Source organism: Podarcis pityusensis, assembly GCF_964106645.2.
Source record: "Podarcis pityusensis genome assembly, chromosome: 5".
Taxonomy (NCBI): Eukaryota; Metazoa; Chordata; class Lepidosauria; order Squamata; family Lacertidae; genus Podarcis; species Podarcis pityusensis.
The window spans coordinates 33723373-33748416 of record NC_138032.1 but is presented as its reverse complement, the minus strand read 5'-3'; the positions used below and the strand labels follow the sequence as shown (position 1 = coordinate 33748416).

The following is a 25044-nucleotide window of genomic DNA, read 5'->3' as shown; positions in this document are numbered from 1 at the left end:
AACAGGGTCCAGTATACAGAAAGACTTTGTATGTGTGGTCAACCTGGTGGAAGACATCACTCATTCTGTTAGCCTGACCCTTATATAGAGACCCAAGAGATTGCTTTCTGAAACCTTTGTCTACACAAGCAAGCAGGCACACCTTGGCAGAAATGGTTCAGCTTTTTTTTGAGTGACAATAATAGTTTCATGACACACATGGGGCCCTCTATGCACTGTCTGAAAAAAATATATCAGGAAAAATGAGTTAGATAAAATCACTAAATTGTTGTGGTGATTCAGAGTTTTAATCTGAAGACGTATTTGTCTTTGTTGGTGTCTCTGGTAACTTCTCTCTTTTGCCATAAATACTGGCAAACTGGATTTTAAAAAGGCAAATAAGATTAGAATTGGAACTGTCAGAGATGCACAAGGGAAACTGTGTTTTAATGCTCAGCAACTTGGCAAAGTCTTTGCAGATTTTTACATTATAGATGTATGTTCTGTATTATTTTATTAATACTATTGCTTAATACAAGTTTGTCGTGGTCTTTGGCTAGAACAATAAACTTGTGAACTGAATTGAATGAAAAATGGATGCAGTTTAGATATTAGTTTAGATATTAACAAATATATAAATTTGCTTCTGGCAAATAAAGTTTGTCTATTTGTATTGGGTGATGTCCAGCACAGTGCAAGCAGACTTCTACTTATGCAATGGAACTTTCCCTTCCACTCCTCCCACACGAAGCTCCTTTATGTCCCCAGATTTGTTCCAGAGGATCCAGTCCCTCAGAATAGATTCCCCCCACAATGACCTTTCCCCTTTTTATTCCCCTTTATTTTTATGAGTGGTATTACAGGTTTTGTTTTTTATATTTTCTATATTCCTATGCTTGATATTATGTGTATATGATAATATTTACATCATAAGGTGGTGGTGGGGAAACAATGAAAATCGAGAAAACAGAATGAAGATTTCTGTGCCAGACTGAGTGAAAATAGACTCAGTTCCCATCTTGTAAAAGCACCAACCTGAAGGAGGAAAGTAGATTTAACATAGATGTGTAGAGTATTGAAAGGTGGCTATGGAAGGTAAAGGTGAAGAGCTGGTAAACTATGTGGCAAACCTCTCTCTCTCTCTCTCTCTCTCTCTCTCTCTCTCTCTCTCTCTGCAATGAAAGATTCCAACATGTACCAAGAGAAGAAGGAAGAAGGTTTTGGTTAGAGGTGGCAGGTCAAGAAAGCAGAGGCAGACGTCTGCTGGTTGGGTTTAATATGTTGAACAATGCACTTTCTGCTTGGAGTACAAACTGGAGACATGACTGTGAGCCTGAAAGAACACTCCCTTCCTACTTCAAGGTCCTCGGTTCATTCTAAGCAAAGAATATAGTCATTGACCTTACAGTACGCACTGCATATCACATGTATAGGAAAATGCTATTTTTAGGAGTACATGCATACATTGCTAATGAGATGTGTTTTCTTGATCTGTCCTATATATTCAAGATATTTCCCTGTCCTGAAAGTAGAGTTTCTTAACTCAGGAGGAGACCATAAAGTGGCTTTTTAAGGCTGGACTTGATTTGATTAAAAAAAAAAGTTTAAAAAGCAACAACAAACTGAATAGTGGGTTCCATTTTATCACCTGCTTACCAAATAGCCAATTATGTGAAGTGTTCTATCCTGCAAGGTGCAAGTCAGAGGTTACACGTGTTTTTCATCACAAAGAATCATACTCTTAAAAGTTTCAGAAAATTGAGGAGGAGGACAACAGAAGAGAATGAGAGAGCAATGGTCTGGCCAAGGAAATTTAGTAGCAAGAGCACTGGAGAAGGAAGGAAGGCACTAAGAATGGTAGTTTTTCCACAGGAGGGAAAGAGAGAGAAGTAAGCTCTCAAATCTCCCCTATGATGGTGAGCTAGGACCCTCTCTGGGCCAAAGAGCAGAGACCAGGAAGAGTCTCAATCCCCCCCATCTCCTGACGTTAGAGGGAGCTGAAAACATCCTGAGGAAATGAAAACTAACAAAGCTTCAGAAAAAGAGAAATGCTCACTCACTGGTACATATACTCCCTGCATACTTTTTCTATGCATTGCTTATTTTTTCCTAATATACATACATGTGTTATTTGTCCAGAAGTGTTCGTATCTATCTCTCTGTCTATTTCCCCTATGAGTAGTCATTTGAATACAAGGATGAGGAACATGTTGTTGGACTACAACTCCCATCATCCCTGGCCATGCTAGCCGGGACAGATGGGAATGGGAGTCAAACAACACTTGGAGAGTCAGAGTGCACTCCCCATCCCTGTTTTAATATAATTCTCTTAGGGGTGGTGCACCATGGGCATAGCCAGGGGGGTGCAGCTGTCCCCCCAATCAAGTAAATAAATAAAAATACTAAACTGACCAATTGCATCACAGATAACTCGATTCTGCCCCCCCCCAACATAAAGCCTGCCCCTCCTAAAATAAATCTTGGCTATGCCTATGTGGTGTACCTGTGTTAATACAGTCATACTTTGATTTTCAAACTCCTTGGGAGTCGAACGTTTTGGCTCCCAAATGATTAAAAACTGGAAGTGATTGTTCCGGTTTTCGAACCTTCTTTGGAACCTGAATGCGTGATGCATCTTTCGCATCTTCTTCCAATTGGCTGCAGGTGCTTTCTGCAGCCAATCAGAAGCCGTGCGTCAGTTCCCGAATGTTTGGGAAGTAGAATGGACTTCCAGAATGGATTCCATTTGGTACCACTGTATAGTATAATGCTTAGAGTGGTGGACAAAGCTGACTTCAGGTTTGAGGGTGTCTTCATTGAAATGTCTTCTGGTGGACTCCCTGCTTTGTTGGAGGTGTGGGATATCCAGCCTCATATAAGCAATGTGCTTGAGTCTAATTAATACATGAAGGGGTTAAGACCATAGAGTAAGCTGTCCTGCTGGACTTCACTAGGTCACTACCCCTCATCTTGGGAAGGAAGGGTTATCAAGCATTTGCTCTTCACATTTCACCACGTGAACCCTACCACTCAAGAGGTCTAAGCCGGATGCTCCAAGTTTAGACTACATGGCTTAAGCAAGCCATCTTTGTGTTTTTATACAAATAATTTAGAAACTCTCATCACTTTGGAGCCTGTCTTATTGGGATTGATACCTCCTTTTATAGAAAAATTACACTTGCTGATAAAGTGCCCAGTGAATCTGAAGCTCTTGTTGACCTCAGCATATTTAGTGGGTGTTCAGCTTTCACGACAATCATAGCTCACTGAGACAGAGGTCTCCTAGGCATGTTTTGAAAATGATGGCCCCAATATCTAATCACATACCTGTTTTGGAAGGCGCCTTTACGTACAAGCTCTGAAGCTATTCTTGCTCAATGTAATATATATATATATATATATATATATATATATATATATATATAAAATGGTTTCCAAAAACTAGTTTCTGAAGGTCAGCATGGGCACATGTGAAGACACAGTGAGAGATCAATAAATGGCATTGGTTGGCAGTATTTGCTGGCACACACACACTATATGTGTGTGTGTGTGTTTGTGTGTGTGTGTGTGTGTGTGTGTGACATAATACCAAAAGGGAAACAAAATCAGACTACACTGAATCACTGAATTCTTACATACTGTTGCAGGCTAAGAGCCCCAAGACACAAGGAATTAAAAAGCAGGCTTCATTTGAGAGATTATCAGGAAACAAGCCATGCCAAGCCATTTGCCACGAGTGGTTCAGCTGCAGAAATAGACTGGAAGAAAAGAAGAATGAAGAAGGTAAATATTTAATATTTCAGTCAGGGAAAGGAGCATGCTTATCCAATCAAAACACAAAAAGAAATTCAGCAACAAAATTATATATGCGAATTTAAAAATAAAATGAAATGAAGTAAGCAAATAAAGGCATTCATGGCTATGTCCAAGTTTTGTACTGGAGCTAGCGGGACTTGAGTAAAAAAAACGGGGCAGTGGGGGAGGTCATTTGATGTCAGGAGGGATATTACACACACACACACACACCACTCTTCATTAGAGGTTCATAGGGTGGTTTACTATATAAAAACACAAAAATACGTTACAATATAACAAGCAAAAACAATAACCCTACCAAACAATTTGAAAGACCATAAATTGTTTAATTATCCAAAGGCCTGGGAGAACAGTGGTGTTTTTGCCAGGCATGAAAATATACACAAAGATGGCACCAGGTAAGTGTCCCTTGGGAGTGCATTCTACAAAACCAGGACTTTGAATTGGGCCTGAATTGGCATTAGAAGTTCATAACATATTGTCCCAGTGAGCAAGAAGGCTCCTGAATTCTGCACCAGCTAAAGTTTCCAAATGACCTTCAGAGCAGTCCCACGTATAATGCATTGCAGTAATCTAACCTAGAGGTTACCAGAGCATAGAGTAGCAGCCCAACCTGATGGTAGGCATTCCATGCTGCTGAGGCCACCAGAGCCTCAAGCGACAGCAATGGACCCAGAAGTACCTGCAAACTGAGTACCCGTTTCTAACTGAAGTCCATGTGTCCACAAGGCGATGAAATTATTGCCATATGCTTGTGTCTATGCTGCAATTTTAATGCAGCAAGTAGGTTTAAAAGCTGTATTTTCTCTTCTCTTACTCCTAGCAAAACTGGTTAACTTATTGCAGCCCTTTTGAAATGCTGGTAGTCATAGTGAAACATTGGTAGTGTTGATTATTTTAACCAAACCAGATTGTTCTTAATATATTACCTTCAAGGTGCAATCCTGTGCACAATGCATAGGTTTGCAGTGTCATAAAAGTGTAATGGGTACTGTACAAGATAAATCTATAATTTCAGGTGCAATGCCATATTCTAAATATGACAATGCTTTCCTTAACAGGACATTGAATGTGGGTTTACAGTATTAAAATAAATACATTACTGTCCTACGCATACACCTTGTTATGATGAAATCTCAACACACCTCAAGCTTTCCAGGTTTCAGGTTTCCTAATCCACCCCTACCAAGCCACCAGAAGGGCTTTGTCCAGCTATCGCAGCACTGAGCTAATTTAATGACCGACCCTGGATTCAGAAAGACTTTTGTTGTTGATTTTAAGACCAAGATTAGAGCTTTTATAATTACGTAAGTGTTCTACTTCATCATGAAAAAGGTTTGTCCCTTTAGCAATGAGAAAATTAAGCAGTTATACAATGAATACTTAAGCAAAAACAAGCCAGCTATAAAGGAAGCATTACTTAGTGTGCCTCCTTATAGAAGGGGCAGTGGTTTTTTCTGGGGGATGCAGGGGTATGCGTACCCCTAAACATTTTGTGAATCTAATGGGAGAAGAAACTAAAATGTTTAAAATTTTTAATTTCTTCTTTAGCACTGTGAATCGTCAGTTCTGTTGCTACCCCCAATGGCGGCCTCATTTCCTGTTACGGTGATTCCTGAGTCTCAGACAGAATGCAAGTACAGTGGTGCCTCGGGTTAAGTACTTAATTTGTTCCGGAGGTCCGTTCTTAACCTGAAACTGTTCTTAACCTAAAGCACCACTTTAGCTAATGGGGCCTCCTGCTGCCGCTGCGCCGCCGGAGCACGGTTTCTGTCCTGAAGCAAAGTTCTTAACCTGAGGTACTATTTCTGGGTTAGCGGGGTCTGTAACCTGAAGCGTATGTAACCTGAAGCGTATGTAACCCGAGGTACCACTGTACCCCTAAACTTTTTTTTCAGAAAAAAAGCACTGAGAAGGGGCATTGGTGATATTTTTTTTTGGGGGGGGGGTTTGGTGAGAGAAGGGGACACTGGGAAATTCCAAACTTGTAAAATTATTTGTTCACTCTTTTTTTTTTAACCTTCAGAACAGTTTGCCAGTAGTCATGAAATGAAATGTGAAGGTAATTCGAAACAAAGAATTGAACCACTCACTGATAATTATGATGAGAATGACTGCACATACGATACCCAGGATGATCATCATCTAGAGAGAGGGGGGCGGGGAGAGAGGGAGAGTCAGTTCAGGGGAGGAAAACAGAGAAAGGTTAGCTTTGCCTGTACATTTGGACAGGCTGTTTGCCTTCTACAGCTGATACTTCAGATTTCCCAGGCAACAAACATGTGCTGTAAGAAAAGTAGATCATGATCTACTCATAAGATGTCTGGGCAACTTGCAACAGATTGCCATGGGGTTTCTGACTCCCAGTCATTTAACAATAGCTAAAACAATTAGGCTCGTCCCCCACCCAAATCAGACTGGCTAAAAGCAGAAATGCAGAAGTGAGGTTTGATCTGAAAGTACTGAACTCAGTTCTGGTACAGAAAAGGTGCTCTCTTCCTTAATTTGATGTGTACGACTTCCCACCTCTACCTATTTTGCACCTGACTTTTGTTGGTGGATCTTGGGGTTCAAATAAAAACAGAGCTGCTGCAGCAACAGGCTGAATGTCTGGCCACCCCTGGTTTAATCTTTGCACTCATTCTTTTGGAACTATGTCCTGATTACACCCTTGCAGTAGTGCAGTAGTAACGTTTACCTTGCAGTTTTTCCACCAGTTTTTCCTCTTCAGTTTAGCTGCGCTAGTTTCAAACTGGGAGGCACCAGCTTGCAAGGCGTCTGCCCGGTTATCCAACTCCGAAAGCTTCTGGTCTCTTTCTAGTACTTTGTCCACATTTACTCGCATTATATCCACCACCTGAAATGGGCATATCAATAGCTTGTAAAACACTGGGGTGGTGACCTATAGGCCTAGTCAGGTCTTTCCCCTCCATGCAGAGAGTGAATGTATGGAAGGAGAAACAGAGAGCTATGCTCTTCATCCTTGTCCCTCCCCCCCCCCGCCGCATTTTCAAACTTGTGCAACGTCCAAAAGGTGAGACTAAGCATCTTCAGGCATCTTCAGACCATGGGCAAATTCATGGGCAGATGTCAGGGTACGGGGTTGGGGGAAGCAGTGATGTCCTACGGCCAATCCCAATAAACCCTCTGTCTATTTGCTCTGTGCAGGAAAGAGGAACAACTGAATTAGTCAAATACAAGGCAGGGATTGATGGTTTAAATGTCTTAGGCTGTGATGGAATATGCAGAAATGGCAAGACTAACGGGAAAGATCAGAAACCAGGAAGAACAAGTGTTTTTTAAAAGACTGGAATAACTTTATTGTATACTTAAAAGGCCACTGTAGACAGTTAAAACCATTGGCAGGGATACAATGACACTTGCAATGTGAAACGAATTTTGGTTACTATGATTATATAATAGATGGATAATGGTAAAAGATGCAGGGGAAAAGGAAAGGAATTTTTTTTTAAAAAAATGGAACCTATGGAGGGGGGGAAGGAGGTCTGAAGGTTTGAAAGAACCTTGTTATTTTAATGATTTGGAATGGTTATAGTTATTGTGTATAACTTTATGTAAAACCAATAAAAAAATTATTTAAGTAAATGTCTTAGGCTGCATTTCTAATTGCACTTGCCAGGAAATAAGCCCCTTAAGTGATACTTAATTCTGAAGGAAACACTCAAAGGCTAAGGCTGTTTATTTCCATTTAGAAAGAGAAAAGAGTAGCTATCTTAAATGAAGAAGCAACCAATTTCAACTAGTTAATTTCAACTAACCGTGAAGAAAGTGAAACTCTCAAGACTGAAAAGTTTTCTTAATGAAGTACTCCAGTGAATGACAGCTGCAAATAATACCAAACTGATTCAACAGCTTGACATTTTTCACAGAAACACCCAAAACTGTAATAGTAATAGATTTTATTATGGTGTGGATGTTTAGTGCCACCTTGAGGATATGTTTAATATGGCACCACATATTAATGGACATTTTCTAAGGATCTTTTCAGATGGACTCCCCCACTTCTCCAAATTGCAGCAAATGAACAAGAACTGTTATGTGCTTGTTCTGTGAGATCCAAATGCAATCCCCCAAATGCAATGATTCTTTTGTGGGACTATTGCATTTCCCCAATACCAATGCCAGTATTTTGTGGGAAACTGAGCACAGATTTTCTGTTCCTGCTGCTGCTCCCACATTGCCACTTAATGCTGTCAGCTGACTTGGAAGCAGAGGGGGAGGAGACACAACTGGCTTGACTGCAGGTTTGTTCTGGGACAGGAGACAGCTGGTGGAATCTGGTGTTTGCTGTTAGTGTGTGTGGCTGAAATGCAAATTGGCTCTCACCTCTCTCTCCTTGGTCTTTGATGGTGGCAAGAAGGTAGCAGGAGATGAGAAGGTGGTCGATAAGCAGCAAGCGTTGGCCTGCTGGCTGGCTGGCTGGTGGACTGGCTCATACACTTGTATGTGTGAGGGCGGATGCAAGCGCAGAGTAGTGAGACAGAAGTGGTGACTCAAGCAGGCAGCAGATTTGCAGAGGCTGGTGGGTGGCAGTGGCAGGCTGAGCTCTGAGCTCAGGGATAATAACAACAGTAGTGCAAAAAGGCGGGTTGCCTGTTATATATTCAGTGGTCTGTGTTGCCTGAGCTTGAGTCTGGACTAAGGATTCTGAGCTCCTGTGTTCTGATTCGATACATGATGTCCAATCACAGAACATTTCAGGGTTTGGGCCTCTGCCATTGGCCCTTGAACTCTGAGTTGTGATTTGCAGCTTGGAAGTTTAGACAGCCAATCATGTTGGGAGTGGGAGTGGCCCAGGCTTTCAGAAACGTGTATAAGCAGTTGCTCTGCCCCTGTTATCCAGTTATGTAGTCAGTAAAGGTTCTTGCTGTTATCACTGTGTCTTGCCTCGTGGGAACCCACCTACACTTCATCGCCCACCCCAAGTGGGCCAAATGGGGAGGTCGCCTGTTGGGACGGATTTGCTTCATGCGATGAAGGTTCCCCACCCCTACTTTAGTGGATTTCTTCCCACAAACTCCCAGTGATGTTAGCTGTGACCTGTGTATTGATGAGAGACAGTGTTTGACTCTGCTTCTTGTGTCTGTCGATGCATGAAGGAGTGAGAGTTTGTGTGCCTGTCGCTTTCTTATGCTTGTCTGTGTTGTCTGAAGCTGCCCCAGCTATGCCCTGTTCCATCTTCAGCTTCTGCCTTAAACATACAAGAGCTTTGAAGGTAGATGAGAGACATAAAAGACGATGCACAGAATCTGAGACACAAGAACCACTCAGCTGGTTGTGAATCTACACATAGATTCACAGTGCAATCCTAACCATGTCCGCTTGGAAGTACAGTGGTGCCCCGCAAGACGAATGCCTCGCAAGACGGAAAACCCGCAAGACGAAAGGGTTTTCTGTTTTGGAGGCGCTTCGCAAGACGAATTTCCCTATGGGCTTGCATCGCAAGACGAAAGCCCATAGGGAAATGCTGGCGGTCGGGAGCAAAGACTTTCGCCCACAGCCGGCCTTCAGAAGAGGACCTCTTCTGAAGGCCGGCGGGGGGCAAAAGTCTTTGCTCCCCCCCGCCTGCCTTCCCCCCCGCCTGCCCCGGGGCGATCTTAAAATGCTGGCGGGCGGGAGCGAAGCGTTCGCTGCCGACCCCCAGCATTTTAAAATCTCCCCGGGACAGCAGAGAAGTCTCTGCTGTCCCGGGGAGATTTTAAAATGCTGGGGGTCGGGAGCGAACGCTTCGCTCCCACCCGCCAGCATTTTAAAACGCTGTTCCGAAGCGGGGCGGGGGGGGCGGGAACACCTGCCCCAGCCGCCCCGCTTCGGAACGCTGCTCCGAAGCGGGGCGGGGGGCGGGAACACCTTCTGAAGGCGGGCAGGGGGCGAAAGTCTTTGTCCCCCCTGCCTGCCTTCCCAGGGGCTTTTAAATCGCCCCGGACAGCGGAGAAGTCCTCCGCTGTCCGGGGCGATTTTAAAATGCCGCCCCCCAGCATTTTAAGATCGCCCGGACAGCGGAGAAGTCCTCCGCTGTCCTGGGGTTTTTTAAAATGCTGGGGGTGGGAAGAAAAGCCCTTGTCCCCCCCCCCCAGCCTTCAGAAGAGGTCCGGGGACAGACTGTCCCCGGACCTGGTCTGAAGGCGGTTTCCCTAGGAACGCATTGATTGATTTTCAATGCATTCCTATGGGAAACCGTGCATCGCAAGACGAAAAACTCGCAAGACGAAGAGACTTGCGGAACGAATTAATTTCGTCTTGCGAGGCACCACTGTATTGAATTCAGGCAGCTTACTCCTGGGTAAGCGGAGCTATGATTGCAGCCTTAGTCACTTCAAGAAACATGAAAAAGGGTAGACCACTGCAATAAACAACAATGCAGAATTTGTTACATGAGTATTCACCTCAGGTCAATGACTGCACACCCTAGGTGAGTGGCATATTCAAAACTGGCACTCAACAGATGATCCAGATCACAATCCTGAAATCCACAGATCTCAACAAAGACAACTTGTGTTCAGCTCACCTCATTCACTTGAGCCTGTGTCTGCTGCAGCCTACGATTGCTGGTCACGTTGGTCTGGAGCGGAGCCCCTGCTGCACCCGGACTGGGGGCTCCTCCTGCACCTTGGGAAGGAGCTGCTGCTGACCTAAATCAGAAACCCAGCACATATTTATACCCTTGTGAAGTGAAGGACATGAGGCAGGAGTTGGTAATGCAGGTGAGCTGTGCATAAGCAAGCTGCCAGCTAGCTCTGCCGAGCTCTTTTTATTAGCACAAGATGCAAAACCAGTCAGATACATTTTGGACTGTGACCTTTACACATCTTCCAATCTCGAGATCGAGGGGTGGTACAAAGTTATTTTGGCATCTGTTTCCACCGCGTCATTTCCCCCTTGAACAATGTATGACGAAGGAGACAAAGGTCACAGACAGGGCACGGCAGACCACTGAGAAAGCCAAAGGTTAGATAGAGGGCATGATGTTCAGACAGCTGTGGCTTGTCTGCGGGTGGAAGTGTGCTCCACACCCAGCGGTCATTCCTTCACCCTTGTATGATATGGCTTACATCCTAACCAACGTTCCACTGGCAGGAGCATCACACAATGTTGTATTTTTCTCTGATTGCTGAGTTACAGTTCTGAGAAACTCTGAACAAACTACAGTACTCAGAATTCTTTGAGGGGAAATGATGTGCTTCAAATGTGCTTTAAAGGCCCATAGAGTGCACCCAGCCAATCCCACTCTCTTCCCCCAGAATGCTGGCTATGGAAATATCACCACTTTCCCCTGCCTTTATGACATGGTTGAGCAGATCTCTCTTAATTTGAGGGCCATATTGTGTCATTAGCAACTTTCTGGGGACCACACATACCCTCCAATATTTATCCGATGAAAATCAGGATGTCCTATTTCATCATCATCATACCCCGCTCATCTGACTGGGTTGCCCCAGCCACTCTGGGTGGCTTCCAACATATAGAAAAACATAATAAAACATCAAACATGTTAAAACCTCCTGATACAGGGCTGCCTTCAGATGCCTTCTAAAGGTTGTATAGTTACTTATCTCCTTGACTCAGGGGTTGCATAACTCCATACCCTCCATACCCACATGCCTTTAGCCACATGCCTCAAAAGTCATAGTCTGTGGCGTGGAAGCATCTGAAGGCACCATCTTGTTGAAGGAACCATATGCAGGCCACTTTGGTTTCTAGGATGAATGTAAGGCAGGATATCAATGTAAGGGGGAAAAATAGATAAATGTGGCTAAGGCCAGAGGCAAAAATATGGTGGTGCAATTAATTTGAGGCTCTGCCTGTGTATAGTAGGCTATGTTCGAGCCACACAAAAGTCTTCGGTTTCTATTCCTCTCCCCACGACATTCATATCTATCTCTCCAGTCTCCGTCCAGGCAAGGAAGAGGCACCCTCACAGTTCAAGGGCACATTCCAGCCTGAAGAAGGGAAAAAAATCCCTCAAGGAAGGCGAGAAGCAGGGCTGGGTTGGGTTGGATGCCTGTGGTAGCCAGGGCCAGACTGAAAGTAGTGGTACCAATAAAAGTGACTCTTACTTTTGCCTGATAAGGCTACATTCAGCCACACCTAAGTCAGAGGTTCTACTTGCACACATTGTTTTCCATCCAGGCAAGTAAGAAGCATTTTCACATTGGAAGGACGAATTCTAGCCAGAATTTTGCACACTGAAGAGGGACCCAGGCACGTCACATCCCATTTCCCCTCATGGGGTGCAACGGAAAGTGCTTGAAAAAGTTCCTCAACTTTGTCCTAGGGCATCACTGTCCCATGTATAAATCTAGGAATGCACAAGGCAACTATTTGCACAGTTTCAGGCCTGGAAATTTAGTGCTTTAACCATTGATCTGCACCACCTCCCTTCTTTGATCCGTATTTCACATTCGAGGTCGGCTTCCTAAGGTTTGTAAAGAATGAAAACAAAACTGAAACATTGATATACGAATGAGAGGAAATTGGCATTTGTTTCTGTTCAAATTAATGCACAAGGCAAGTCTTTTCTTTCCAGGAGCCTGTTTTTTTATCACCAAAAACATCCCTTTGGAGGTTTCCTGACAGATCCAATCTGTACTGGTGGCTGAACATCGGCCAGCAAGTCTTCCTCACGCCCACTGGCCTGACAGTTCCTAATGATTCCTTCCTCCCACACTCCTGTGACTCACTGTCCTTTCTGAAAAGTCCCTCGTCATTTAATCCCATAGGGGGACAGCCAACCTCCTCTAGAAGTGCCAAAGAAATCCCTGGGAATGAAGCAAAATGCAAAAATGAAACAGCATGTAACAGCAAATGATTAGGGATGGGATGAAAACTGATTCAGGTTGCATGAATCAAGAAGGGGGTTGCATGGAATTCTGCCAAGCTGAGCAGGATTCCTCCCCCTGCTGCAACAATTATTTTGAGGAAGGAATGTGCTTTAAATATGTGGTGTGTACACAGCCTAATAGTGTGTTACTAGGGTATATTACAAGGCATCCAGTGAGTGCCTCTAGAGCTCCTGGAATCTTTCACCTTCTCACTTTGAAAACTATAGGCACAGAGCAGGAATAGTCCCTAGGAAACTACAAAGGGGCCAGGAAGTGTGTGGTGTATCACCCTTTGTTTGTTTGTTTGTGTGCTGCTGTTATAATCTATTGTTTTAACTATGAATTTATTGTTCTGCTGCATGCCTAGAACTCATTACTGACAGTGGTTGCCATCTATGGTAGCGCAGAGTCTATCAGTTGGCTGCCAACATTGCAATGATTGATCATACAGCATATAACGACATTAGTAACACTGCCTACTACCAAAGACACATTGCCATGCTGTGAGAAATGAAGATCAGCTTGTAAGAGGCTTTGCAGTGGGTTTATATGCAAGCTGAGAGGCTTGCGAATGCCTTGGTAAAGGTAAAATGTAAAGGACCCCTGGACAGTTAAGTCCAGTCAAAGGAAACTATGGGGTGCAGTGCTCATCTCACTTCAGGCCGAGGGTGCCGGCATTTGTCCACAGACAACTTTCTGGGTCATGTGGCCAGCATGACTAAACTGCTTCTGGCACAACAGAACACTGTGACAAGTGCCAGAGCACACAGAAACACCCTTTACCTTCCCGCCACAGTGGTACCTATTTATCTGCTTTCACTGGTGTGCTTTCAAACTGCTAGGTTGGCAGGAGCTGGGACAGAGCAATGGGAGCTCACCCCGTCATGGGAATTTGAACCGCTGACCTTCTGATTGGCAAGCCCAAGAGGCTCAGTGGTTTAGACCACAGTGCCACCTGCGTCCCTGCAATTGTGAATGCCTACATGCTGCAGAATGTCTACAATTCATGCCGGCAGAAGACTTACCAAGAAAAAAATATTTTAAATAGAGTGGTGCAGCAAAGAATAAGTGATGCTCTGAGATGTGACTTCTAAAGCTGATCTGAATATTCCTCACAAAATTGCAATCTATTAATTTATGATTTGCTTCCAAATAGGTGTCTCATTAGGGCAGCTCCATGCATTATGATTGTTTCTAATGTTTGACTTTTGCTGTGTTTTTATTATGTTTGAAGCCACCCAGAGTGTCTGATGGGTAGGGTATTAATAAATGATGATGATGATGATGATAAAATAGAAAGGGTCTTCTCAGTGGTGGCACCCCAATTTACTGCCCTCCCCAGCGACGAGGATAGGATTGGTGGGAGGGGGACCTCATAGCATTAAGAATCCTATAGATTTTGCTTCCCCAGTAGGTTTCCAGGGGATCTCTAAGCCAAGCACAGAGCACCACATGTGTCCCCAGCTCCCAGCATTAGCCCAGCTCCCATTGTTCTCCATCTTACAATGATGGGCATCCCACCAGGAGAGGTGGAGAAAATTGTCTTTAAGGCAACAGAGCCCACAGTTTCAAAATGTGAATAAGGGAAACTTAGCTGAGCAGCTAAGACCATCATCTTGATAAGAGAACCAGTCTGACAGGTTTCCTCTTATAGACTCTACTCTCACAGATACAGGATCACAGGCGTGGAAGATTCCTGTTGTATCATCCAGACCCAACTCCCTAAACTAGTAGATTTATTACCTGCCATCCCATCTACCAGATATTTCTTCAAGCCAGACTGAGTCAGAAGGTAGCATTTGCTCACCTTGAATCCACAACGAACACATCTGACAAGCACCAAGATGAATCACTTCTGTATTTTAGCACTTAGTAGTATTCACACAGCAGAAGGAAGACCTATTGCGGTATAAGGTCCATAGATTTGTTTCCTTTTTTAAGTTGCATAGTTTTGATGATGGAATATATTACTCAGAGGGGTTCTTCTTGGACCCCATGGGAGGAACACACCTGTTCTGCCACTAGCCTAAGTCTCCTTGAAACCTTTTCCACAGGTCAGTAAATTGTGGCTACCTCATAAGCATGGGAACTCTTTTTCTACCTCGTGATCAAAGAGACCACACCATAGTAGTAAATGCTAAATAATACTGTTACATGCCACCCCAATCTCTGAACAGTGAGAGATTCCAGGGGTACCAGGGGCTTAGCAGGCTCTGTGTTTCCTTTTGGACAGTGAGAGATTGTCTTCATGATATACGGTTTATTTACACATATATACAACCTGAGCCTACAATGGAGGCATTACACCCACAAGCGGGTCCTGTCTCTCTCTCTCGTGGGTGCCACATTGGATCCAAACTGCCAGCCCCCATTGTGCTCTGGCCCCACTTTCTCCAACTTGCAAGCAAAAAGCCACTCTCCTTTGCAGGCGCTCTCACTGCACTGCTGAGAAGGATTTATTTCCCTCCAAGGAAATAGCCCACTCCCCAAAAACGTTTCACAGTATTTTACAAATTGATTGCGCTTTTCATAAAAAACAGGGTCCCAAATGAGCACAAGCAGTGTGCAAAATATTGCAACATGTGCTGGATAAGACTGATTGCCGTTGTCAGCCGATCAGCACTGAGCACAACTGTCTCTACAGCATAAGCGACAAAATCCATAAAGGTGGGGAAAGCTGGATTTGCCTAGACTGGGGATGAGACTGACCGATGTTGTTGGACTCCAGTGCTCATGCATAGGGCTGGCCTACCCATGAGGCAAGGTGAGGTTTCAGTCTGCAGGATCCACAGGGGCAGCAGAGCCAGCCTCCAAACAACGCATTGCCCACTGCTGCTGCCACTGCAGCGGCAACGATGGCTGTGGCACACTCCTTGGAGGCCAGGTGTCAAAGTCACTCCACACTCAAAGGAATGCACACAGCAGACAGTTAACTATTGTCAAGCTGGGACTTACAGTCATTCTGTGGATCCGAATACCCACACACACCAGTCTAGCATCTAGGCCAGGGGTCGGCAAGGCTTAACGGGTATGGGCTGGATCACTCCTGCGGAGATCCTCTGTGGGCCAGACTGGTGCAGCGTGACACTGGAAATCGTGTCTGCGCATGCCCAGACACCGAAAATTGTGCCTGCGCAGGCGCGATTTCCAGCATCTGGGCATGTGCAGAAGCAATTTCCAGAGCCGTGGAAAAGAGTCCCTGTGCTGTGCTGCACCGGTTTAGTGCAGTGCATGGGGTCTAGCCGAGTGAGTGGCTCAGTTTGGGGGCAGCTCATGGGCCGGTTAAGCAACCCTCATGGGCCGCTTCTGGCCCATGGGCCTTAGGTTGCCAACCTTTGATCTAGGCAGCTATTCCCAGGCCTGCGCTCTATGCAGCAGCTGCAGCAACAGGGGCCACTCCCCCTCCACCCCGATGGGCTGTGTGCGTACAGCCAGAGACTATGCCTGTGTGGAAGTTGCCTCTGCTCTTCCCACTTCAATTTTCTCCTGGTTCTGGGAGACAGTGGTGCAGGAGAGGGTGGGGAAGCACCCAGCCCTTCACATGCCTGACCCGCCTCTTCCTCCTCTTCTTCCAGCCCATCCTGTGCTCCACCCTCCAGCTCTGAAGCTTCCCCCTTGCATCCTGATTGGTACAGGTCGCCACAAATCACTGGCCAGAACTCTACCATGAGCACCTCCCTTGTTCTCTTACAAAGGCAATGGAGCCCATTTGAGAGGTGCCGGAACTGAGTTCTGGTGAGTTCCAGCTGGAAAAAAGCCCTTCCCAGGACTTTCCATGGCTGTTAAAGTGATATAAGAGTGCTTTAAACATTTGGTGTTGATATGCCCGCAGGGTACACAGTCTAGTCAAGCTATGTAAGCCCTATTTATTTATTAAATTTCTATACCGCCCTTCATCCAAGGTTTTTTCCTAATAAAGGTGAGTGGAACAAAATTTAAAGGGTGGGCTTTCGAGGGGTTGAAAATGTGGGTAGTTTTCAATACGTACTTGACAAAATTACTTTTTGCATCAACGATTTCTAGATTTATTCTCCAGGGCATGGACAGAAGCTAAGAATAATCAAGTGCAAATTGTTTGGAGAAAAAGCATTCAGATGCCATTTAAAACAGCAACAAGGAAGCATGCAGTAGCCTGTTATAACTATATCTTTATGCTCATGAAGATGCGCACGCAGTCATCAAAAACTGTGTGATACGAAGACTTCCTGTCCCTGTGAAGCAAAAGTGTTGGTACAAGCAGTGAATATATTTACGCCAAGGGTTGTCACACATTTTGCACAGCACGTAAAAATGTTTTCATCTGTGATACGTACTTGCTGATCTTTCTTCCTTAAAAAAGATTATTCACACCATTAACCATTGACCAACCACAATCACAGGAGAGTACCAATAAAACCAGATACTTGCTTATCACTTCCAGTCCCTAAACTTGGCATGCTTTTAGTAAACACTGCCGATTAAGAATGTGTGAAAACACACAGGAGGAATTCTATTTCTATGCCTGTTTTCCCAAGTCTAACAAATCTTAACATACGGTGCATATCTGGAGGTGAAAAAAGAGAGGAGGGGACACAAAAATACTAGGAGAGAAAAAAACACAGGTCAGGAACTTCTGGAGGCCAAAGATTACAGTCAGGGGCAGTAATGCTTCTGAATACCAGTTGCTGGAAACCACAGAAGGGGAGAATGATCTTGTGCTCAGGTCCAGTTTGCAAGTTTCCTCCAGGCATCTGGTTGGCCACAGTCAGAACAGGATGCTGAACTAGATGGGCCACTGACTTGATTCAGCAGGCTCATCGTATGTTCCCCACCGCTAGTGTATAGGATGGTAGCCTTAGTGTTACTTGTTTTGTTCATCCATCCTGCACCACAGGTTTACCATTAAAAGCTTCAAGCATTAATACTCCCAAAGAGGCACTGGGAAAGGAAATCGCTATCACTTCTCCATTTGTGGTGCATAGATCTACCTTTCAGAGACTGATGGGGCAAGGCAGGGCCTGGTAAAGTCTTCCCCTCTTCACAACCTTATGATTTTATGAAGTGAATGATGAGTAGCAAGCCTTGCCAGCTATCCTTGTTGGTCTGCCCATGACATTCTGTTGCCTGAGACAAAGGACCACCCCCTTTCCCCATTTGACACACCCTCCAGATTCAATCCAAACTGGTAATTGAATCTTACTTCAACCCTGTCAATGGGACAGCATGCTTCAACACACCTGAGGGCAGGAGGGCAGCTTAGGGGGCACTGGGCAGCCCCCTGTATGGAATCCGCAGCAGTGCTCTCCAATGCTTATGCTTCATCACTGGCTTCCCACCCTCCAGTACCTGCTGTCTGAGGCAGCTGTGTTGCTTACCCTAATGGTAGGGTGTGTGTGTGTGTGTGTGTGTGTGTGTGTGTGTGTGGTAGAATAAGCCTCCTGCAAAGCTGAGGGCTGAATAATCTGCACTGTCCACGATCTTTTGCAAACTACTTAACAGACATCCAGGAATGGAAGAGTAGTGAACAGTAAGTGTTGAATCAGTACTGTTGACTCACCATCCTCTACAGGTAGATAAAACAAAGGGAGGAGGGCAAGTCATTTCCTGGGATGAGACTATAACAACAGAATGTTCCATTTTATCTATAAGCTGCCATTAAAACCTGCTTTACCCCTGCAATCAGGCAATGTGCAAAAGCTAAAAGCGCATGAAACCCACACCAGTGAAAAAGATTCTGTTGTTATCCAGGTGTAACAATGTAAGACAATGCATCTGCAGGGTGACAGAAGGCCAGGATGCCAGGAACAGAAGGTCATTCAATCAGTGACTCATTCCCTGGGAAGCACTTACAACAGAGATGACTGTGACCAGTGATGCTGTCAAGTGAGACAGGGGACCAGTGTGACGCACTGAGTCAGGTCCCAGCACACCCATCTTTGACTCCCACTCACCCATGACATTTCCAATATGATCCTTTGATGGTAACATTTCCAGTTGGTGGCTTGCTTACGGAAGTCCCAAAGGCTTCCAAATGTTTCTTTATCTAATTTTAAATGATTGTAAACATGCTTTGATGTTATCAAGGTATCTGATGATGTGAGACTTGCCCTTTCATACAGAACAACCCAATAAGCAACATGCGGTGGGGCAGGGAGATGGTCGTCCCTTCTATTTCCCATGTTCAAAGGCAAGTGCCGGTACTGATGTAGCCAAAATGGCCACTCTAACCTTTTCTCCCCCTCGAAGCAGTGTTGGATGAGACACACATTTTGACATCTCTTCCTTGATGATTCAAAGCTGTATGATTGCGAGCACCAATCAACATTCTGGCAGCTGCAAACTGAATCAATTCAGATTTCCAAACTGTCTTCAGAGGCATTTCATACAGGGTGCATGTGCTTACAGCATGAATGGCCAAAGCCAGGTCCATCTTGTCCAGGAAAGTGTGCAGCTGGTGCACCAACTGAAGCCAGTAAAAAAATGTTCCTAGTCACTATGACCAAGGCTGACATCAAGGGTCACCATGGCTGGGCATCTAAAAATCAACTAGAGGTTCAAGCTTAGTTCTCGCTTGGGCCAGACTGGGGATTAAACTGAAGATCTGCTTCATGCAACGCTAATGTTCTACCAAAGAGTAATGTCTACTATCTAATATCTTGTTGGAACTTCCTACTTCCAGCAGGTTTCTGGAGACTGTTTTTAAGGAAAGGGCTGGTGCTGTGATGTTTTCATTGCAATGATCTGTTTGTTTTAATAGCTCATATATATGCATGTGTGTGTGTTCTATTAATGTTTAATTGCTTCCCCTCTCCCAATGTTTTTGGCTGCTTCTATTTTAGCTGTAAGCCGCCCCGAGTCCCCTCTCAGGTTTTTCTGTGTGACTTTGTTTTGAATAAATATGGAAGTACTAGAAAACACACAAAGCAAGTTAAATATAGAAGGCCTATTAGTACAGTTTATGTAATGCGGCAGCAGGAAATAGTTGCATTAATCACCAAAGAACAGCCCACACAAATAAAGGTATTTGACGTCATCCTGCCTACTTGCATACACACAGCTAGGCAACACAGCAGCAATAGCATGAACTGCAGGGCAAGTTTATAAATGCTGGAAAGATACAAGGTGCCACATCAAACCAAGCAGTGTTTGGGAAGAATAGTTACACAGTTAAATGAGTTTTATTTTAAATCAAAGAAAAAGAAAAATATCTTAAGTTATGTGTTTGTTTAAGAAGAACTATCCTATAGAGTGCAAGCAATACAGGATAATTGATTAAGAAACTGATTGTATGAAGGAGCTGATAGCCAACATCAAATTTTGTGTGGATGGGCTTTACTCTTCCATAATCTAGGCAATAAATTTTCCCCATAGCTCCTTGGGGATAGATCAGTGACATACAGTATATAATGTTAAATGCTTTTTTCCCTTATGAGACATGCAGAGCAAGCTTACACATGTCTACTGAGAAGTAAGTCCTGTTGTGTTCAATGGAGCTTACTCTAAGGTATGGGTGCACAGGAGCGAAGCTTCAGGCATGACTAACTTTAGATGAATCATGCCCAGTTTCTTGCCATACCTATGGAAGAAGGAAAGCATTTCTAATGATATGTAAATGTGAAACAATTCAGTTATGATGTACCTATTCAGAACAGCAGGATCTGTGAATCTCTTAAAATGCAAGCATAAGTATTTACTACATGCCACTATTTTAGGAGGCTGGGTGTTGAAAGCCAGACTGTGCAAACATATGTACAATTAGCTTTGTAAAATCTACAGCCCTGTGAGAATTAGCATGGTATCCAAACTTGAAATTTGCTTGTGTGTGTAGAAATGAGCTGACTGTACAAAGGTATTTTTTGGTTTGCTCAGTTATCTCTGGCCCCACCCACAATTGGCAAGTGGCCCTCGGAAGGTTGCCTGGAAGGTTTCATGTGGCCCTCAGAATGAAAAATATCCCCGATCTTGGTTCTAAAGTAAATCTAATAGGGCTATAGCTTCTGGGAGCACCTTACCTGTGCTATTCATGTAAGAACAGGGGACAACTACAGCCTAGTGGCTTGTCTTGGGTAAGGTGTTCCCTATCCACTTCACTCTGCAATAGAGCAGGGGTGGAGGGCTTCATTTTCTTCAGATAATCTGTTAGGAGCCACATGCCAGTGGAGGGTGAGCAGAAAGCAGAGGTGGGCAGAACCAGTGCAAAAAACATTTTCCCTCCCTCCCTCTGGCACTCCTTCTCTCTATCTCAATCACCCTTCCGCATCAGTCAATGGACTGCTGGAAGAGCACAGGTCAGGGCTGTCATATGCTTGACCTGCTCATTTACTGATGACCTTTGAAATCAGCCCAGGGTAGCCAGCCCCTGCACGGGAGACTTGCAAATATTCCAAAGCCTTTACTTGCTCCCTGCCTGGTGGGCACACCCACTGATGAATGGGTTCTTTTGTATCTGCTTGGCTCCAAGCACTGATCTATGTTTCCATGGGCAGCCTTGGCTTGGCTTGGCTTGGCATGAGATGAATCTCTGGAGCTTGGAGGTATCTGGGAATAAAAAGCTGGCATCATGCAGCCACATTATATTTTCAGGTGAGCTTGACCTAGAGAAAAACCAGTTCATATTTATTCCATAGCTTCAAAATGTGCCTAACTGGTAATGTAACTCATATTTACAGTGCCAAACTGGCTACTCATCCTTTCGTGGTTTGATAAGTGCTACTGAGTGGTATGTTGCCTGTGTTCTGGAGCAATCAACACAATTGTATCCATATGGGCTAGCTTTGCACAGATTCACTGGCCTTAATAATTTAATTCCAGTTTATATCTGTCTATAAATATTGATGTCCATAATATGAATGAAATATGTGAAAACCAGAAAATAGATTTAACAACTGTCATCATTCAGTAAAGTGCTCTGCCATAGGATCCTACTATCTTTCCAAAACATTTCAATATATATTAAATAGAGGATGTTCTGATAGGAGGTGGAACTTAACAACATCTGGAAGGCCACAGGCTTCACATCCCTGCTGTAACATTGCTTAGATAAGAATGTTAGAAACACAACACAGCAAGCTATTGAAGATTTAGAGACCTGAGCAGATCATAAAGTCTTGTTTCCATAATAGTAATGAGTATCCTACTCTGTCTCTGAGCAGAAGTGTGAACATATTATTCAGCACAAATGACCATCTAGGGCAGGGAGGGGTAATCTCAGGCTTGAGGATTGAATGCCACCCTCCAGACCTTTCAATCTAGTCCTTGGGACTCTGCCCAGCCCAGCCCAGCTGTCCCTGCTTGAGAGACTCTGCATGGTTGGAATGTACCTTGAACTCTAATAATTCTTCTTGCTTGCCTGGATGGAGAGGGAATGTGAGCATGTACAGAAACTAGCCTATTGCACAAAGGTAAAATTCACACTTGTGGCTCCACCCACTTTTGCCTCTGGTCCCACCCACCACTGACATGTGGCCTCCAGAGGGTTGCCCAGAAGGGAATGTGCCCCTCAAGCTGGAAAAGTTTCTCCACCCTGATATAGGTCGATTCACAGGAGGCCAGTGGATATAGAAACACAAAGTAGATACAAAGTCCCTGAGTCCATCTGCAATTCCTTTCCCCCCTCCTTCTTGTGAGAAACACACCAACTCCCATGGTATGAAGACTCTGCAGGTCAACAGACAGACTGCTTGTGAACTGGCATCTTCAATATCAGCCACCACCTATGTCTTTTTGCCCTTTCTCTCGGTGAGAAAAGCATGGATCCTAAAGTGTATCACCTTCTGCCAGGAGCCCAAAGCTACTGCCCCCAGCCTTGATACCCTTAATTATATTACAGTGTGGCTTTTAATTCTAAGCTGCTTTGGGAGACAATCTTGGCTGAAAAGCAGTGTGTAAATATAATAAATAATATAATATAAAGAAATGACATATATCAAGTCAGGCTAATTGTCTGTCTGTCTAGTACTGCCTGCCCTGCATGGTTGCAGTTTTCTTTGTTTTTGTTTGCCAGGATTCATTGAAGTCCTTTGCTGAATATGCCAGAGACCAGGATGAAGCCAAGGCATTGTGCAGGTAAAGTATGTGTTAGACCACTTCACTGCAGCTCTCCCTAGAGAGGAAGGTTCTGGGTAAATTATTGTCAGCTGCAAAGCAAGATGGTCATCTGATTGCTCCTTCCTACTGCTAACTTAAAGCTTTCAGCCCACAAGGAGGCAGGTAAGAAATTTTCACACACCTCAGTGTGGACTACTTGGCCCACCCATTGCTAAAATGAAGGCATCAGATCACTATTTTGCTGTACATCAAGCTGAAATATGTATTGGAGATGTGTCTTAATCAGAATACTGAGTATTTCCAGCCCTCTCTTTACCAACATATATCTTGTAATGTAATCTCCGAAAAGTATATTACCTACTGAACTGCCAGTTATTACTACCTTCAAGTGCCTATAGGTCCAATGCTAAATCAAGGGTGAGCTCCTCCTTTACTTTAGTGGAGTTCTATTACAGCCTCATTCACCACTCAGCTATACCTCATAAAGCACAAATGGAGGTTTTCTGTTCCACGGTAATCCCCTTCTGCTATTCAGAACAAAATACAGAACAAAAAGCCATCGCACAAAAGCTCAAATCACAACTTTTCATGGTTCCTAAGCAGGCATGAACTTTCCAGGGACTGTGTGGGCTTTCCTAAATAGAAACCCTCCAGAGGTCCAAGTTTCCCCACTTTCTACTGCAAGCAGAAGCCTGTCTGGGGCTTGGAGTGTCCCCGCAAAGGAATCTCGACCCCTCAAAGCCTTGTAGCCCTCCTGTAGTTGTAGAGGAAGGAACACGCCCATAGCTCAAGCTGAGTAGTCGGAGTTTTTCAGCACCACAGCTGCCGGACAGCGCCCGAGCGCCGCTTCGACATCACCTGCGTTCGGGAGCCCCCACAGAAAGCCCATCGGCGCTGGTAGGGCGAACCTTTTAAAGACAAAACCAAATAGGCGATACTCACATTGTTCCCCTTTTTATAGTCTCGGCTTTCCCTTTCTTTCTTTCAGTCGCCAGCAAAGATGGCTTTCCAGTTCTCCTTCTGATGCAAACAGCCTCTTAGGATTGTAGGCACTGTTGCTGAGGCGAAGGCACAAGCTACTGAGCATGTCTGCACTTCATCGCTCCCACCCGTGAAGACGAGGAGTCAGTGCGCCGCTTTCCACCTTCTGTATCAGTGGCAGTCCCAGGGCAGCCGGCAGGGGTGGAGTTCTGAATCGCCCTCCTGCCTGGAAAGAAAGAACGAAATCTCAAGCAGCTGCGTAGCGTTGGTAAAGAGGGCTAAACAGTGAAAAGCCAACATCTCTTATTTCTTACATTTGAATCCCATCTTTTCTCCAATGAGTTCAGGGCTCCTCCTTTCCTCTCTCACAACAACCCTGTGAGGTTAGGCTGAGAGAGACAGTGACTAGCCCTAGATCACCCAGGGAGCAGACTTGAACTTGAGTCCCCCCAGTTCTGCACAATGCTCTAATGCAGCCTTTCTCAACCTTGGGTCCCCAGATGTTGTTGCACTACAACTCCCATCACCCCTAGCTAGCGAGGCCAGAGCTCAGGGATGATGGGAGTTGTCGTCCAACAACATCTGGGGACCCACAGGTTGAGAGCCACTGCCTAATGGTTAGAGTCTAACTTAGTAGAGCACCCTGGCATGGCAGAGTTACACTTTGTGAATTCCAGCTATTTGACCCAGATTACAAAAATGTCCTGTGCAACAAGCACATGACTGTTATGTGATGTTGCCAACTTTTGGGCCAGTCCCTGGTTGCTGTGTCTTTAACAGCAGCAACTAGTGGTGTTTATCTTCATGCTGTGAAAAGCTTCACCTTTGGAAGATGCAGAAAGCACTTGCAACATAGGCTTCAAAGGAAGGGTCAGCCCATCAAAGCAAGGGAGTTTTACACCATCATTCTACTTGGATGCCCAGAGAGTGTAGGGTCCAGTTTTGAATGGGGTTTTGTTAAAGGACTGAAATGTGTTCATTTCAGAACATGTCCCTTTGATGCACTCTCAGGTACCATAGGATGTAAGCTCCCAGTATTTAACAAGAAGCACCATCCATTTTATCCTCCTACAAAGCAGTTTCCTAGTAACATGAAGAAGAGAATGAAAATGCTTAAACCTTCATGTTACATTGAACACACTGAAATGGCTCCGAGTGACAAGCATTTCCCAGTCCTTCATGTATATTTTTTGTTTTAGGTACTCAATAAACATTGTTGAATCAAACTGCCAATATATGTTATTTCTATGGTTCAAGGATTCTAATACATGAAACTCTTAGAATGGGCATAAGTGAAACATGCGTCTACTAGGGAGGCTTGCTGACCATGTTAGCTGAATTGATGGAATTTGCAGTCCAACAACAACTGGAAGGCCACAGGTTTCCTCTCCCTACAAAT

The 25044-nt window shown here is 44.5% G+C and overlaps 1 protein-coding gene across 1 annotated transcript; it reads right to left on the bottom strand.

Annotated features, from left to right (window-relative positions):
* Positions 1 to 1109: 1109 nt before the first annotated feature.
* Positions 1110 to 23868, bottom strand: LOC308477909 (vesicle-associated membrane protein 3-like). Its single transcript, XM_081007021.1, has 5 exons — positions 23607 to 23868; positions 10325 to 10448; positions 6494 to 6652; positions 5889 to 5940; positions 1110 to 3737 (listed from the first exon to the last, which is right to left on the bottom strand). Coding segments are annotated over exons 1-5 (354 nt in total). The 5' UTR covers positions 23609 to 23868; the 3' UTR covers positions 1110 to 3720.
* Positions 23869 to 25044: the final 1176 nt, after the last annotated feature.